A 17,652-nucleotide genomic window follows, 5' to 3' on the forward strand; every position below is an offset into this window, starting at 1 on the left:
GTTAACCCCGATGCCAATATATAAATACCAACTCCTTCGTGAAATGGCCCTCTCGTTCACTGCAATTATGGTTTTGCCACTCTCGCCGAGGGCGCTTTTGGTCCGGTGGATTTTGAGATTCTGAAAGTGTACATGCCATGCACGGCTGGATATGTGATGGCGTTTCCGAATCTCAAAATCTATCATGTATAGCAGTCGTAATTGAAGTGAAATTTTATATTTTCAGCTGGATATGAACAGAGATATATTGGTTTATTTTGCCAAATATAAAATTTAAAAATTTTGATTTGGTGAAGATATCCTAATACTTTACAAAGATTCGCAGCAGATGCGGATATTTTGATAAGATATTATAACGTCGTACAAAGATACGCAATGACTGCAGGATAAATATTTTTTTCATCTTTAGGTAACCCTAGACCAATATGTCGAAGAGGTACATTGAAATATAAATAACACACGAGCCTCATGCATATGGGATGCGCATCCAATCTAACCAAGATCGTAATGCTCCTTAGTATCTTGGGATGCTCCATTGGGATAACGGGGGAGCAGCTGTCATTGTGGCAGTAGGGAGAGCAAAAATAAGATCGTCAAATATTTGCATGTCAATCTTTTTATATATTATACAAAGATTATGTAATGAGATATAATAACCGGTTGAAAATATTGGCCGCACTATTTCTGCATCCCTCGACCAAACCCTCCTAATATGATGATATGATGCTACTGTATTGGCCAAAATTGGTTCAAATTAATATCTTGAATCAAGCAAAAATTGTGGCTAGAGAGAGGTAAATCTTTCTCACCGTGCTCCCTCCTCCACAGGTATATATCCATTTAGTGTTTAAGAAAATTAAACATATTCTTCTTATATAGGTTAGTTAAAATTAAACTCAAGTTTAGAAATATAGTGATTTGTGTTAGACAGTACTCTTTGATATATTATTTTGTAGGTCTTTTTGGTATATTTATCATGTTTTTATGATCACACTAAGTAACAAGTGGTCTAGGGGGACTTGTTATTGGAAGGTAAAGATATGCCCTTGATATTGCCATGCATTGACAAGCTGCAAAGGGCTATTGCTCAGGTTGAACAACTAGCATTAGCCCCGTAGGTATCGAACAGCATGTTATCATATTACTATATAGTCATGTACACAAGTATGGAAGTACTCTTTTTGGAATGTTTATAATGAACACATAGTTTTTGTTTTTCTTGGTATTTACTTTCTTTCAAATTTTTTGAATTATTAATGTATAATTACTAAAAATAATAAATTAGAAACCAACATTTTGAGTAGGGTTTTGATACCATATATTTCATGAGTAATTAATTATCTCACATCTAACATGCAAATTAGGAATTAGGAAGGTATAAGACTTGCTAAGAATAGTAAGTATAAAGAAATCAATGAAAATCTGTTCAGGCATTATGGAATGGAATGACAAAAATTGAAGATCGCATATAATGAAAACTTCACCATCTCTCCAACTTTTCTTAAAATATTTAAACAATACAAGCATATAGCATATTCATGAAAATTTGGCAAATAGACCAACCATATGAATTGTCCAATCCATCAAATTGCATAACACTTCCACATTTTTATTGGCAATCACCAATATTTATTTAAACTTATTTTGGAAAGAATTAAATTGTTTCTTATGTCATATTGTTATGTTTTGCCAATAGTTGTTGGCTCAATTAGTTAAGATCCCACTTTCTAAGGATTGGTCCTCGGAGGATGGCCAAGGTTTAAACCTTGGTGATGGCATGTTACTACCATATTACTAAAGAAAAGTCATATTGATATAATTTAACGTATCCAAGGCGCATACTTAGAACTTGAAGTTAATTGATAATCTATGAGAAGTCCAAAAGGTAAATTAGAATGAATTAAATATAAAATATAATGTACATTCTAAAGCAGCATAACCATGTAATACATGTTCTAAAATACCATTTCTTTTATTTTTTTTCTAATAAAAGACCATGTAACACATGTTCTAAATTACTGTTTATAAAAATAAAGGAGGAAAGGGTAGCAATATGACCATCTCATATTCCAAGACATAAAGAATGAACTCATATAATTGCTAGCTATTTTGCTTTCATATATATCCTAGTGTTAAATAATGTGTTCATAATGATGTTGGAAAATAACTGGAAAATGATATGCTAATAACTTGCTAATATTTGCAAATAATTAAAATAATTAAAAAATAAAATATAAAAGAAATAAGAAAGATATGCTTGGAACATGGCATGTAGGAACACTATGCAAAGGACATAATTTGCCCCAGCATGTAGGTATGTGGTGAAATTATCTCCAATTAAGGTACATACAATGAATGAGACTCAACCCAAGCCTCAATTAAAATTTTGAAATTTAAATTTAAGGGAAGCATGCCTAAAAGTGTTAGCCATGCACACACTCGTGTCATGCATGCCAAGCCACATACATGGCATGGGTAACTGAGTTGAGCAAGAGAGTGCAGAAATGTAGTCTCCAGCACATGACTAGAAAGCCCAACTAGGCCTTGAGCTATTGGATTTCTTAAAGTGCAAGTCTTCTTACATTTAGTTTTCTTTTATGAATTTAAAAAGTATTTCAGAAATAAACAACCATAAATTTTTATATAGTGTCACAATCAATAAAAAGAAAGATATTTCTTGCAATTCCAATTCAAAGAGTTCATCTTTGCGAAAATTAGGTTATGTTGTGCCGATACAATCTAGGTCTTTTGATTTCTAAATTTAGTTTCTTTCAGACAACTATAACATTGTGATTAAAATCCGTACTTGCCTAACCATTATTTCACTTAGTACTTCTACAACAACTAATTCCTTTATCTTATATCTTATTTTTTATTTCATACATTTTGAAAGTTAATCTTTTGCATGGCGTGACCATAAATGGCCGCATTCCAAAAAAATAGCAAAATGTAAAGCAATAAAACTTGCTTCCAATTTTTTATTTTAAATAAAAATAAAGGTATTCTTTTCATGAAAAAGAAGGCTAAGAAACCATGGTTATGTTTGTTGTTTAAGATCAAGGGTCTTGAACAGGTATTGTTTCCATTCAGGTCTTACCTATTTCCACCACACCCAAAAACTCATGCAGTTTGGTAGTTCATGTTCCAATTTGTCACCTTTTTTCTTATAGTAATGTAAAGAAATATGATGTTTTGAAAATCTTCTTACAGCTCAGACAAATATAAACTCAGATCCGAAATATTCAAGTGATGAACTCATTTTTTACTAGAACTATAAGTAACATGAGGCAATAACTATAAATTAACACTCTATTCAATTCCTCCTCTCAAGCTTTATTGAGTACCTATTAAAGAGATCAAGCTTGGCTCACTAAAGATAACCACTTAAAATAAGCATGAATTTAACTGTGATCAGAACTCTACTAAGATTAAGACATAATATTTACATATAACTATGACATTAATTATGCTGAATAGTAGTGACCTTGAATGGAATTCTGCCCTCATTTGATTTCGGCTTTAGTTCCTCTCATCCTAGTTCTAAAAGAAAAGGAAAACGTCATGTTTACACAATCAAACCTGCCATTCTCACTCAAGAAATTATAAAATGAAAAAAATTGAAAAGGAATTAGCAAATTAGTTTGCATTAAACTATATACACAAGGGCTATCAAATGAACTGAATGGCTCGAGTTTAGCTTGATCTCGGCTTGACAAAAGCTCGAATCAAGCTTGACTCAAAGTAAAAAAAAAATCAAATTTGAACCAACAAAACAAGCTCAAGCCAAAATTTTATATTTACATAAATTTCAAGCTGAGCAAAATTTGGCCAAGCTCAATAACGTTCTAATACATTCATAGCACAATTTTCTTTACCATCATCATGAAGATTCACTAAATAATATTTTAAATTCATGCAAGGGGGTGAAACTATTATTAGATAAAAGATTCTATAATTAAAATAGTCGATCAAGCATTTCTCAAGAAATTACTAGTAACGTATGAGAATGGTTTATTAATCTCTTTTAAACAGAGAATCTTCCTACAACGAACAAGTATTCCCAAGCAGAACGAGCAAAACATGAGTAATATTATTCCTCAAAATTTTGGCTTGATGTATTCCAGCAAAATTTGATGCAACTTAGTCATCATCAATTTTATGGAAGGTCGATAAAATTAATTTAACTTTACTAGTAATATTTTTTTTTAGTTTTTATCTGTTGTAGGGACCGTAATCTTCTTTTCGTTGAAAGAACTGTAAACTTCTTGATATTACATCTATAGGCTTAATCTCATTTAAGATTTTTAAAGATTTTTTGTTGCTATCCAAAAAATGAAGTCTCAATGGTAATGCAAGATTATAATTAAGCCTTTACTCCTTTATAGCAACAGACCTCTGGGACCTCATAACCAGAAAAAAGAAGTAAAATAAACCAAAACCATTAATTATTACCATAGTTGAAATAGCTAAAATTATTAGTTTGCTCACCCAAAATTTCCTATAAATGCTTTGCTCAAAATCAAACAACAAAATATCAATATACAAAGCAGTTTATCTAGAACCGGAAATGCAAGTTAAAGTTACAAAAAGAATCTTACATCCATACTTTTGTCATTGGAGTCAATATAGAGCTCAAGCCATTATTATCTTAGAAGGAAGGATTATAAATAATTCAAAAAATTAAAGCCAAATAAAGGTTTATTTTTTCACATGAGGCTAGAAGTAATTTCATCAATGAAAGGTGACAGATGGAAGAGAGAGGAGCATGAAAAAGGTTAGATAGGTGTGGTGCATATATGGGTTCGGAACCGGCACACCACCCATACCGTGTGTTGGTAGGGTACTGAACTGGTACCGTACCAAACTGATCGCCGACCGGTAAGGGTGCCGGTACTAGTTCGGCAGCCCTTAGATGGGATTATCATATGATCAAGTTCCACTTAAAGAAAGCAATCGCCATCCTAGCCCGAACTGATGTCGACTCACCCTCCCACTCAACAGGTAAAGATCTTTCTTCCATTGCCTTACAACCAAAAGATAAGACTCCACCATTGTAATCTATGGGTAGAGCAGTTTTGGTCTTCTCTGAGGATAATAGTTTGTTATAGGAACTCTATAATACATTAGGAAGTACGACTAGTCACCTTTACCGGGTTGTACTGCTCAAACTGGAAATGGTGAGCCTACAATAGGAAATTCTCTATAGCTCTTGATTACAGGGGTGAGATTGCACTACTTTGATACTTGATCAATTTTTGCACTCACTATTTTCTTTTTGTTATAGCGCTGCTAGAGTCTTTCCTAGTTTGGACAGCTCCAACAAAGGCAGAGCTTCTTGCTCCAAAGAGAAGAAAAGTGCTAGCTCACAAATTGAAGCCTGCCACCCTTCCATAATTATGGCTAAGGAGCAAGAGGAAATACCTGATGGGTAAAAATGAGGCTGCACCATCTAACTCTATAATAGTGGTCGGAATCGGTGAGGAGTTAAAAAATAATTGCATCCCCTTGGGCCAAATCACTGCAGGACCCTACTAAGCGTACAAAGCAATTAGATAATCCTTTCTATGTACCAACTCAACAAACTAATCAACTAGTTCATGCCAGATCCCCTCATGAGCTCCTCCGAATGTCAAAGCAGCAAACATCTGCCCCCGATATTGAGGTTGTAATTGAAATTGATTTGGAAAAATCACCAGACTTGATGTAGACTATCGTAGCCTCTGCGAGTAGGACTAGATAGGATCCAGAAATGACATCCGCCACATCAGAAAGCCCAATCGCACACCAAACTTTTTGATGCCATATCTTGGTCATATGCTGCTGGATTGAGATGATCTTCTTTTCTCACATTGGGTAACATGAGAAATAGTTTTTTTGGATTTTTGCTGCATCATCTTTAGGAGTTTATACCCTTATGATCGAGCTATAGTTTTCGATAGATGATAGAGAAAATATTATCTCATAAAGAATGAAAAAAAATAATTATGATCAATGCCTCCAAAATACAAAGTAACATAGATAACGTAACTATAGCCTTGGCAAAGAGACTTATTAATACCTACAAGAAGTTTATGTCGATGGTACAAGAAGCTAATACCACTCACAAGAAGTCAAGCACTCGTTCCTTGGTTCCACCGATCGATCAACCAAGATCAGGATTGAGGAGGAGTCACCATCATTGTCGACAATGAGGAAAGATGGCTAGGAGTGTCCTGATCGTGAAGTCAGGATGTAGAATAGGGGCAAGTGGTACATGGAGATTTGGCAAGGGGGCAAGTTAGAAACCACCTTCGAGCAAAGCTATGCGGTCCAGCAGGAGTTAAATCTACTAAATAAGGAGAGCTCTGATCTAGAAGGATTACTAGATTTAATACGGACTGTTGTGTCTATTATGGATAGGGTTGGATAGAGTTCAGGAGCAAGATCCACCATATCAGAAAGTTGAATTATATATCAAACTTTCAAAAAAATATAACTTGGTCATAAAACACTCGATTGAGATGATCTCTTTTTTTAAAAAAATTAGATAACTTTTCAATATCTACGACTTAGTGTTAACCCCTTAAGGGGTTAAACATGCCACATTTGGGTCCTAAAATAGATTGGTCAAATTGTAAGATTTATTTTTGGAAAAGATTTTGACCGAGCATATATCTTAGTTTGAGAAGAATTAGATGAAGCAACAGAAGATAAAGTTGATATAAAAATCATGATCTATCTCTTGTAGAATTTTAATTGATATACATCACGACAAGATCTTTTGAAAACCTCTTCTCTAAGAAGAGGAACCGAGATGACTTCAATCCACTCCTTGGAGTGGCCATCATGATCGAGTAGTTTAGGTCGTAGATCTCCAAAATTTTTGCATTAAAGTGGCTAATATAGCCGCTGAGGGACTCACCCCCTACTGCTTAATAACAAAAAAGCTTTTCGAACCTCTCTTTTACCTCCGACTGCTGATGAAGTGGGCTACAAATAACCAACCGAATTGCTGGAAAGAGTAGATGTAGTTTGATCGGAGCCCATTGTGCCACAACCGAGTTGCTTCTCAAAGGATGGCTAGAAAAGATCCATACAACAATGCATCGGTGGCCCCTTAGAGCATCATGAGAGCTTTGAAGCTCTCCAAACTAGAGGATCTGAAGTTCTATCGTATGTTTCTAACTGTGGCACTTGAACTAAGGCTCCTCCATAATCGTTCCTAAGCTCAGTGTTGCGATACCTCAAAGATTCGAGGTGGTGGTCCATCTTCTCGATCTTGCGATCAAACTCGGCCTTTCTTCTGAAGATCCTCTTTGATCGATAGGGGAATAAATAGCCCGGCGTCGATCTTTCTCAAGACTGTATGCTCGGCGACTAATGCCTCTTGTCTTGTCTTGGGCTCCATGGACGAGAGTGATGACTACGTTGGTTTCATCCTAGACTCTCAGGATGAGAGGGATGGCTCGATTAAGCCTGCCTGAGCTCTAAAGATGGGAATAGTGGCTCGACTTCATCAAGTCCTTGTGGTCGCTCGGTTCATGAGCCTATTGTTGCTGCTAGTTAACAACCATCTATTGCAAATTTTGGATGATTATGGTCAGCACCTGAACTTATTGCACGAGCAGATGAAATTACTCTATGGTAACTATTATGCTGCTTATGATTCCTATGGAGATGGAGCTCTTAGATGGCTTTATAGAAATCCATCGAACTTAGAGGATATATCCTGCTGGGCAGTTGTGAGCTACTTATGCTCTTCTCAACTTCATGGTTGCAAGTTATCTATCGATCAATTGAACCTCTAAAAGTGGGATTACGATCCTTCATCTACAGCCAATCTATTCCCGCTAAGATCTGGTCCAACCTAAGCACCAAGTTGATGAGGTTAATGGATAGGTCGGCCTACCTACTCTTCCGATCGGAGAAGTCGGCTTGAGGGTCACTAATGAAAATAATAGAGAAGGTCATGCTCGGATGGTGGCTTTGATGCCGAATTCGACCTGAAACAATACAGACAAAGAAAGTTCACTTGTCGAAGAATGTCCAGCAAAGGACCCTCAGATGCTTAAGTCATCAACTCTTAAAAAATAGGGGAGGTATTTTGAGAGTAGTAGAATGATAGAGTCAAAAGAGCACTTAGAGAACTTATCTAAAGAGCCCTCTGAGTGTAGTTTATGTAGGCAAGGACTGGCACCCATCACCGAGCAAATCAGGCACGTTTGTCGGCTATTTTGGCAACAAATTGCACGTCCTGGTGCATTTCGCCCATGCATCTCGCCTAAGCGATCACTCACACATTGTGCAGTTAAGAAAACTTTTCATGATCGTGGCCGAGCTATTGCGAGCTAAAGAGAAAGTTTGAAATTTGAAGGATTCTTCGCATGCCTCTGAGGTCAGCCGCCTGGCAGGTTTTTGTTGGTTGGCATGTAGCTACATGACGAGCTTCTATTAGTTGGTATGCCCCATCAACTATGGCCGATTCCAAAAAGTAGCAAATACCTCTAGGATTGGAAGATGCAACTGAACAAAAAGTTTTAAAAATAGTATATGAAAGTTTTGGAAGCCTAAACATTCTTAAAATGGGGTTGCTCGGTGATGGATAGCATACTAACAGATTGCCACATCATAAATCTTGAAAATTTAACCTTTTTTTAAAATGCCTCTTTTATGCTCTTCGAGTGTTATCCTCTAAGTCCGGCCCAGAGTAGCCAGCATATATAGTTCATGACAAGTTTGGTCATCCTCCTACATTATTTTTGTGAGGGATCTGAGTTAAACAAATTGAAGAAATTTGTTTCCTTTCACCCAGATTGAATTTGTTTCCTATCTCTATTTTATTATTTGTTTTGGTAGGAAATCATTGCCATGGATGGTTTTTATAGTAACTATTAATGGTTTTGTGAAGGGTCTTGATTTATATAATAATGCTACAATTATCTCTACATTTTATTGAATATATTGCTTTAGGATGAGTATTTCCCTACCTATTTTTGTCGTTCTAAGTTCGAGAATTAACTGATTCTGCATGGTGTATTTTGGAAAAACTATGAATGTTGAGGATATATTAATTGCTTATATATATCCAGAATATAAGAGGACTCATATTTTTAAAATTAAGTATTTGGGTTCTTCTTTGAGACCTGATAGGATTAAAAGGAAGTCATTGAAGACCTCCTATTGAGATTTTTGAAAGAAGATTGGAAGGTTTTGGTTTCCTAAATCACTTTCCAATTAGTGGTAGATTAACTCTTTTCACATCGGTTCGCTCCAATCTCCCAGTTTTACCTCCTTTCTAGTTTCTAGGTGCTTAGGTTAGGTCATTAGAAGGATGTTTTGTATTAGGAGATCTCTCTTTCGGAAGGGTGTCAACAAAATAAAGGGTGGTTTTTAACTGTTAGTCGGATAATACTAGAAAGGACAAATCAAAAAGTGGAGTCGGTGTTAAAACACAATACCTAAGCATTTCACCAGCGACAAACTCCCCCATATAAGGCCACATACATCTCACCATGGACGTGAGATGCGTAAGCATTTCATAATAGAAAAAAACATGTAGTACGATGGTGAACAGTGTCACAAAAGCTTCAACCGAGTAAGAGAACAAGAAAGTTTGTGTAGCTAAGCAGCTACAAAGCCAAATTATTAAAGAGCATAACCTAGTCACTTGTCATCATTTCAGAACTTGTGCGTACAAGTTCAAGGATTGCTGATATCATGGATACTTTTTCTCTTGGGCTCTCTATTGCCAGCGTTCTGGCTCTGACGGATGAAGTACTTTTGAGCATGGCTGGCAACCTGAGTCGGTGTCCTTGTTTTCACCGCCCACCTCGAAATGTTCCTCCAATCTCCCCTCCCATACTTTGCCAGCCCATCCAGGAACAACCTACACAGAAAAAAAGGGACGACTCATAAATCAAAAAAAACCCCATGCGACGTGATCCCAACCGAGGCATGCATGTTGGACTCCCGTACGACACCACCAACGTACGGTTCCCATCCCGCGTACGAGTGCGTTCAAGATGAAGAGAGATGAAGACTAGAAACCCTCACCGGTGCTCCTCTTCCGTCCACGGGATCCCCCGCCGGCGCTCCCCTCTGCGGCCCCGATCGAAGGAGATCTGGAGGCCACCCGGTCCGCGGTGGTTGGAACTTCCATCGGAGCTACCGTCCACCTCTTCGTCGTCGTCGTCGTCGTCGTCCCACTCGGCGGGCGTGTCCACCATCCCGCGCTCGATCACCGCAAGATCCTGTACCAGCTCCTGGTAGTGCTGCCACAGCTCTCTCGGGGTCCTCCCGGGCACCTGCGCCGCGATCAGCGACCACCGATTCGGGGTTCCCTCCGGGATCACCACGAGCGCCCTCTCGAACGCCTTGTCCTCCACCCGCGTCCAAGCCCGTCTCACCTCGTCCAAGCCCCCGACGGAGAAGAACTCCATCCCACCTAAGCCAAAACCGGAGCCTATCCTTTTAGGCCTGGGTCCAGCTAGGAGAATGAGATATTTAAAGCCGCAGCATAATTGCTGAGATGTGCCCCCTCTCGTACCACATTCCAGACCTTTCCGGATACATTGGACTGCACACGTGTACAGAACATAAAAGGAGAGCGTATCTTTTCATCGGAACGGTTGGGAGTGTATCTAGGGGGGATTTTTTTGGATTCGGGGATGGATATGGTCGAAGGTCGCGGAGATATGCTTCGGCCTTTGGTTTAAATTAATCTCTTTTAAACAGATAATCTCCCTACAACGAACAAATATTCCCAAGCAGAACGAGCAAAACATGAGTAATATTATTCCTCAAAATTTTGGCTTGATGTATTCATGCAAAATTTGATGCAATTTAGTCATCATCAATTTTATGGAGGGTCGATAAAATTAATTTAACTTTACTAGTAATATTTTTTTTTAGTTTTTATCTGTCGTAGGGACCGTAATTTTCTTTTCATTGAAAGGACTGTAAACTTCTTGATATTACATCTATAGGCTTAATCTCATTTAAGCTTTTTAAAGATTTTTTGTTGCTATCCAAAAAATAAAGTCTCAATGGTAATGCAAGATTATAATTAAGCCTTTACTCCTTTATAGCAATAGACCTCTGGGACCTCATAACCACGAAAAAGAAGTAAAATAAACCAAAACCATTAATTATTACCATAGTTGAAATAGCTAAAATTATTAGTTTGCTCACCCAAAATTTCCTATAAATGCTTTGCTCAAAATCAAACAACAAAATATCAATATACAAAGCAGTTTATCTAGAACCGGAAATGCAAGTTAAAGTTACAAAAAGAATCTTACATCCATACTTTTGTCATTGGAGTCAATATAGAGCTCAAGCCATTATTATCTTAGAAGGAAGGATTATAAATAATTCAAAAAATTAAAGCCAAATAAAGGTTTATTTTTTCACATGAGGCTAGAAGTAATTTCATCAATGAAAGGTGACAGATGGAAGAGAGAGGAGCATGAAAAAGGTTAGATAGGTGTGGTGCATATATGGGTTCGGAACCGGCACACCACCCATACCGTGTGTTGGTAGGGTACTGAACTGGTACCGTACCAAACTGATCGCCGATCGGTAAGGGTGCCGGTACTAGTTCGGCAGCCCTTAGATGGGATTATCATATGATCAAGTTCCACTTAAAGAAAGCAATCGCCATCCTAGCCCGAACTGATGTCGACTCACCCTCCCACTCAACAGGTAAAGATCTTTCTTCCATTGCCTTACAACCAAAAGATAAGACTCCACCATTGTAATCTATGGGTAGAGCAGTTTTGGTCTTCTCTGAGGATAATAGTTTGTTATAGGAACTCTATAATACATTAGGAAGTACGACTAGTCACCTTTACCGGGTTGTACTGCTCAAACTGGAAATGGTGAGCCTACAATAGGAAATTCTCTATAGCTCTTGATTACAGGGGTGAGATTGCACTACTTTGATACTTGATCAATTTTTGCACTCACTATTTTCTTTTTGTTATAGCGCTGCTAGAGTCTTTCCTAGTTTGGACAGCTCCAACAAAGGCAGAGCTTCTTGCTCCAAAGAGAAGAAAAGTGCTAGCTCACAAATTGAAGCCTGCCACCCTTCCATAATTATGGCTAAGGAGCAAGAGGAAATACCTGATGGGTAAAAATGAGGCTGCACCATCTAACTCTATAATAGTAGTCGGAATCAGTGAGGAGTTAAAAAATAATTGCATCCCCTTGGGCCAAATCACTGCAGGACCCTACTAAGCGTACAAAGCAATTAGATAATCCTTTCTATGTACCAACTCAACAAACTAATCAACTAGTTCATGCCAGATCCCCTCATGAGCTCCTCCGAATGTCAAAGCAGCAAACATCTGCCCCCGATATTGAGGTTGTAATTGAAATTGATTCGGAAAGATCACCAGACTTGATGTAGACTATCGTAGCCTCTGCGAGTAGGACTAGATAGGATCCAGAAATGACATCCGCCACATCAGAAAGCCCAATCGCACACCAAACTTTTTGATGCCATATCTTGGTCATATGCTGCTGGATTGAGATGATCTTCTTTTCTCACATTGGGTAACATGAGAAATAGTTTTTTTGGATTTTTGCCGCATCATCTTTAGGAGTTTACACCCTTATGATCGAGCTATAGTTTTCGATAGATGATAGAGAAAATATTATCTCATAAAGAATGAAAAAAAAATTATGATCAATGCCTCCAAAATACAAAGTAACATAGATAACGCAACTATAGCCTTGGCAAAGAGACTTATTAATACCTACAAGAAGTTTATGTCGATGGTACAAGAAGCTAATACCACTCACAAGAAGTCAAGCACTCGTTCCTTGGTTCCACCGATCGATCAACCAAGATCAGGATTGAGGAGGAGTCACCATCATTGTCGACAATGAGGAAAGATGGCTAGGAGTGTCCTGATCGTGAAGTCAGGATGTAGAATAGGGGCAAGTGGTACATGGAGATTTGGCAAGGGGGCAAGTTAGAAACCACCTTCGAGCAAAGCTATGCGGTCCAGCAGGAGTTAAATCTACTAAATAAGGAGAGCTCTGATCTAGAAGGATTACTAGATTTAATACGGACTGTTGTGTCTATTATGGATAGGGTTGGATAGAGTTCAGGAGCAAGATCCACCATATCAGAAAGTTGAATTACATGTCAAACTTTCAAAAAAAATATAATTTGGTTATACAACACCCGATTGAGATGATTTTTTTTTAAAAAAAATAGATAACTTTTCAATCTACGACTTAGTGCTAACCCCTTAAGGGGTTAAACAGGCCACATTTAGGCTCTAAAATAGGTTGGTCAAATCGTAAGTTTTATTTTTGGAAAAAATTTTGACCGAGCATATATCTTAATTTGAGAAGAATTAGATGAAGCAACAGAAGGTAAAGTGGATATAGAAATCATGATCTACCTCTTGTAGAATTTTAATTGATATACATCACGACAAGATCTTTTGAAAACCTCTTCTCTAAGAAGAGGAACCGAGTTGACTTTAATCCACTCCTTGGAGTGGCCACACGATCGAGCAGTTTAGGTCGTAGATCTTCAAAATTTTCGCATTAAAGTGGCTAATATAGTTGCTGAGGGACTCACCCCCTACTGCTTAATGACAAAAAGGCTTTTCGAACCTCTATTTTACCTCCGACTGCTGATGATGTGGGCTACAAACAACCAACCGAATTGCTGGAAAGAGTAGATGTAGTTTAGCTTGAGCCCATTGTGTCATAACTGAGTTGCTTCTCAAAGGATGGCTAGAAATGATCCGTACAACAATGCATCGGTGGCCCCTTGGAGCATCATGAGTGTATTGAAGCTCTCCAAACTAGAGGATCTGATTCTATCGTATGTTTCCAATTGTGGCACTTGAACCAATGCTCCTCCATAATCGTTCCTAAGCTCAGTATTGCAATACTCAAAGATTTGAGGCGGCAATCCATCTTTTTAATCTTGCGATAAAACTCGACCTTCCTTCTGAAGATTCTCTTTGATCGATAGGGAAATTAATAGCCCGGTGTTGATCTTTCTCAAGACTATGAGCTCGACGATTAATGCCTCTTGTCTTATTTTGGGCTCCATGGACGAAAGTGATGACTACATTGGTTTCATCCTAGACTCTCAGGATGAGAGGGATGGCTCGACTGAGCCTGCCAGAGCTCTAAGGATGGGAATAGTGGCTCGACCGCATCAAGTCCTCGTGGTCACTCGGTGCATAAGCCTATTGTTGCTGCTAGTTAACAGACATCTATTGCAAATTTTGGATGGTTATGGTCAGCACCTAAACTTGCTGTACGAGCAGATGAAATTACTCTATGGTAACTATCGTGCTGCTTATGATTCCTGTGGAGATGGAGCTCTTAGATGACTCTACAGAGAGCCATCAGACTCCAAGGGTATATCCTACTGGGCAGTTGTGAGCTACTTAACTACATGGCTGCAAGTCATCTATCGATCAATTGAATCTCCAAAAGTGGGATTACGATCCTTCCTCTAGAGTCAATCTATTCCCACTAAGATCTGGTTCGACCTAAGCACTAAGTTGATGAGGTCAATGGAGAGGTCGACCTACCTGCTCTTCCGATCGGAGAAGTCGACTTGATGGTCACTGATGAAAATAATGGAGAAGGTCATGCTCGGATGGTGGCTTTGATGTCGAATCCGACCTGAAACAATATAGGTAAAGAAAGTTCACTTGCTGAAGAATGTCCGGCAGAGAACTCTCCGATGCCTAAGTCATCAGTTCTTAGAAAACAGTAAAGGTATTTTAAGAGTGGTAGAATGACAGCGTAATAGAGTCGAAAGAACACTTAGAGAATTTATCTAGAGAGCCCTCCGAGTGTAGTTTATATAGGTAAGGACTGGCACCCATCACCGAGCAAATCAGGCACGTTTGCCAACTATTTTGGTGACAAACCGCACGTCCTAATGCGTTTCACCCATGCATCTCGCCTATGCGATCGCTCACATGTTGTGCAGTTAAGAAAACTATTCACGATCGTGGCCGAGCTATTGCGAGCTAAAGAGAAAGTTCGAAATTTGAAGGATTCTTCACATGCCTCTGAGGTCGGCCGTCTAGCGGGTTTTTATTGGTCGGCATGTAGCTACATGACGAGCTTCTATTAGTTGGCCTACCATATCAACTGCAGTCGATTCCAAAGAGTATCAAATACCTCTATGATTGGAAGATGCAACTGAACAAAAAGTTTTAAAAATAGTATATAAAAGTTTTGGAAGCCCAAACATTCTTAAAATGGGGTTGTTCGGTGATGGATAGCATACTAACAAATTGCCACATCATAAATCTTGAAAATTTATCCTTTTTTTAAAATGCCTCTTTTATGCTCTTCGAGTGTTATGCATTAAGTCCGGCCCAGAGTAGCGAGCCTAGTTCATGACAGGTTTGGTTATCCTCCTATATGATTTTTGTGAGGGATCTAAGTTAAACGAATTGAAGAAATTAATTTGTTTCCTTTCACCCAGATTGAATTTGTTTCCTATGTATATTTTATTATTTGTTTTGGTAGGAAATCATTGCCATGGATGCTTTTTATAGTAACTATTAATGGTTTTGTGAAGGGTTTTGATTTATATAAGAATGCTACAATTTTCTCTACATTTTATTGAATATATTGCTTTAGGATGAGTATTTCCCTACCTATTTTTGTTGTTCTGAGTTCGAGAATTAATTGATTCTGCATGGTGCATTTTGGAAAATTTTTGAATGTTGAGGATATATTAATTGCTTATATATATCAAGAATATAAGAGGACTCATAATTTTAAAATTAAGTATTTGGGTCCTTCTTTGAGACCTGATAGGATTAAAAGGAAGTCATTGAAGACCTCCGGTTGAGATTTTTGAAAGAAGATTGGAAGGTTTTGGTTTTCTAAATCACTTTCCAATTAGTGGTAAATTAACTCTTTTCACATCGGTTCGCTCCAATCTCCCAGTTTTACCTCCTTTCTAGTTTCTAGGTGCTTAGGTTAGGTCATTAGAAGGATGGTTTGTATTAGGAGATCTCTCTTTTGGAAGGGTGTCAACAAAATAAAGGGTGGTTTTTAACTGTTAGTCGGATAATACTGGAAAGGACAAATCAAAAAGTGGAGTTGGTGTTAAAACACATCACCCAAGCATTTTACCAGCGACAAACTCCCCCATATAAGGCCACATACATCTCTCCATGGACGTGAGATGCGTAAGCATTTCATAATAGAAGAAAACATGTAGTACGATGGTGAACAGTGTCACAAAAGCTTCAACCGAGTAAGAGAACAAGAAAGCTTGTGTAGCTAAGCAGCTACCAAAGCCAAATTATTAAAGAGCATAACCTAGTCACTTGTCATCATTTCAGAACTTGTGCGTACAAGTTCAAGGATTGCTGATATCATGGATACTTTTTCTCTTGGGCTCTCTATTGCCAGCGTTCTGGCTCTGACGGATGAAGTACTTTTGAGCATGGCTGGCAACCTAAGTCGGTGTCCTTGTTTTCACCACCCACTTCGAAATGTTCCTCCAATCTCCCCTCCCATACTTTGCCAGCCCATCTAGAAACAAACTACACAGAAAAAAAAAGACGACTCATAAATCAAGAAAACCCCCATGCGACGTGATCCCAACCGAGGCATGCATGTTGGACTCCCGTACGACGCCACCAACGTACAGTTCCTGTCCCGCATATGAGTGCATTCAGGATGAAGAGAGATGAAGACTGGAAACCCTCACCGGTGCTCCTCTTCCGTCCACGGGATCCCCAGTCGGCGCTCCCCTCTGCGGCCCCGGCCGAAGGAGATCTGGAGGCCGCCAGGTCCGCGGTGGTTAGAACTTCCATCGGAGCTACCGTCCACCTCTTCGTCGTCGTCGTCGTCGTCGTCCCACTCGGCGGGCGTGTCCACCATCCCGCGCTCGATCACCGCAAGATCCTGTACCAGCTGCTGGTAGTGTTTTCACAGCTCTCTCGGGGTCCTCCCAGGCACCTGCACCGCAATCAGCGACCACCGATTTGGGGTTCCCTCCGGGATCACCACGAGCGCCCTCTCGAGCGCCTTATCCTCCACCCGCATCCAAGCCCGTCTCGGCTCGTCCAAGCCCTCGACAGAGAAGAACTCCATCCCACCTTAGCCAAAACCAGAGCCTATCCTTTTAGGCCTGGGTCCGGCTTGGAGAATGAGATATTTAAAGCTGCAGCGTAATTGCTGAGCTATGTCCCCTCTTGTACCGCATTCCAGACCTTTCCTCACATGTTGAACTGCACACGTGTACAGAATATAAGAGGGTGGTGTTTCTTTCCATCGGAAAGGTTGGGAGTGTATCTAGGGGGGATTTATTCGGATTCAGGGATGGATACGGTCGAAGGTCTCGGAGATATGCTTCAGCCTTTGATTTAAATTAAACGAAAAAAATTATCTATTAACCCCTCAAAGTTACCCAAATTTTTTTATCCTTTTGTTATTGAAAAATTTCAATTAGCCTCTTTACGTTCAATAACTGATGCAACATGGTGCCGCTAGCTTAATGGATTAAGCCATGCGATGGTCATGGAACAACTTTAGATTTGACGTGTCACATTATAAAGGTGAAAGTGTATGGCATCAATAGCACTTCAATCAAGTCAGGCGTATAAACTAGAACTACTTGCTAGGGCTTCCCAATATAGCTTCACTGCAACGAGCAAC

The 17,652-nt window shown here is 38.9% G+C and overlaps 1 protein-coding gene and 1 pseudogene across 1 annotated transcript; both read right to left on the bottom strand.

The window, feature by feature from the left end:
* Positions 1-9,119: 9,119 nt before the first annotated feature.
* On the bottom strand, positions 9,120-10,465 carry LOC103720751 (transcription factor DIVARICATA-like). Its single transcript, XM_008810617.5, has 2 exons — positions 10,033-10,465; positions 9,120-9,865 (listed from the first exon to the last, which is right to left on the bottom strand). Exons 1-2 carry the CDS (start codon positions 10,416-10,418, stop codon positions 9,679-9,681), a joined length of 573 nt encoding a protein of 190 aa, XP_008808839.2. The 5' UTR covers positions 10,419-10,465; the 3' UTR covers positions 9,120-9,678.
* Positions 10,466-16,082: 5,617 nt separating this feature from the next.
* Positions 16,083-17,088, bottom strand: LOC103720752 (transcription factor DIVARICATA pseudogene; annotated as a pseudogene).
* Positions 17,089-17,652: the final 564 nt, after the last annotated feature.

Source organism: Phoenix dactylifera, chromosome 11 (genome assembly GCF_051530095.1).
Source record: "Phoenix dactylifera cultivar Ajwa chromosome 11, Ajwa_hap1_PhDact_Kaust_v1.1, whole genome shotgun sequence".
Classification (NCBI taxonomy): Eukaryota; Viridiplantae; Streptophyta; class Magnoliopsida; order Arecales; family Arecaceae; genus Phoenix; species Phoenix dactylifera.

Bases quoted from the DNA above. Each gene is read 5' to 3' on its own strand.
- LOC103720751 (XM_008810617.5), bottom strand. From the start codon at position 10,418: ATGGAGTTCTTCTCCGTCGGGGGCTTGGACGAGGTGAGACGGGCTTGG. The intron at 9,866-10,032 runs GTGAGGGTTTCT...TTTTCTGTGTAG, and splicing joins TGGACGGAAGAGGAGCACCG to GTTGTTCCTGGATGGGCTGG.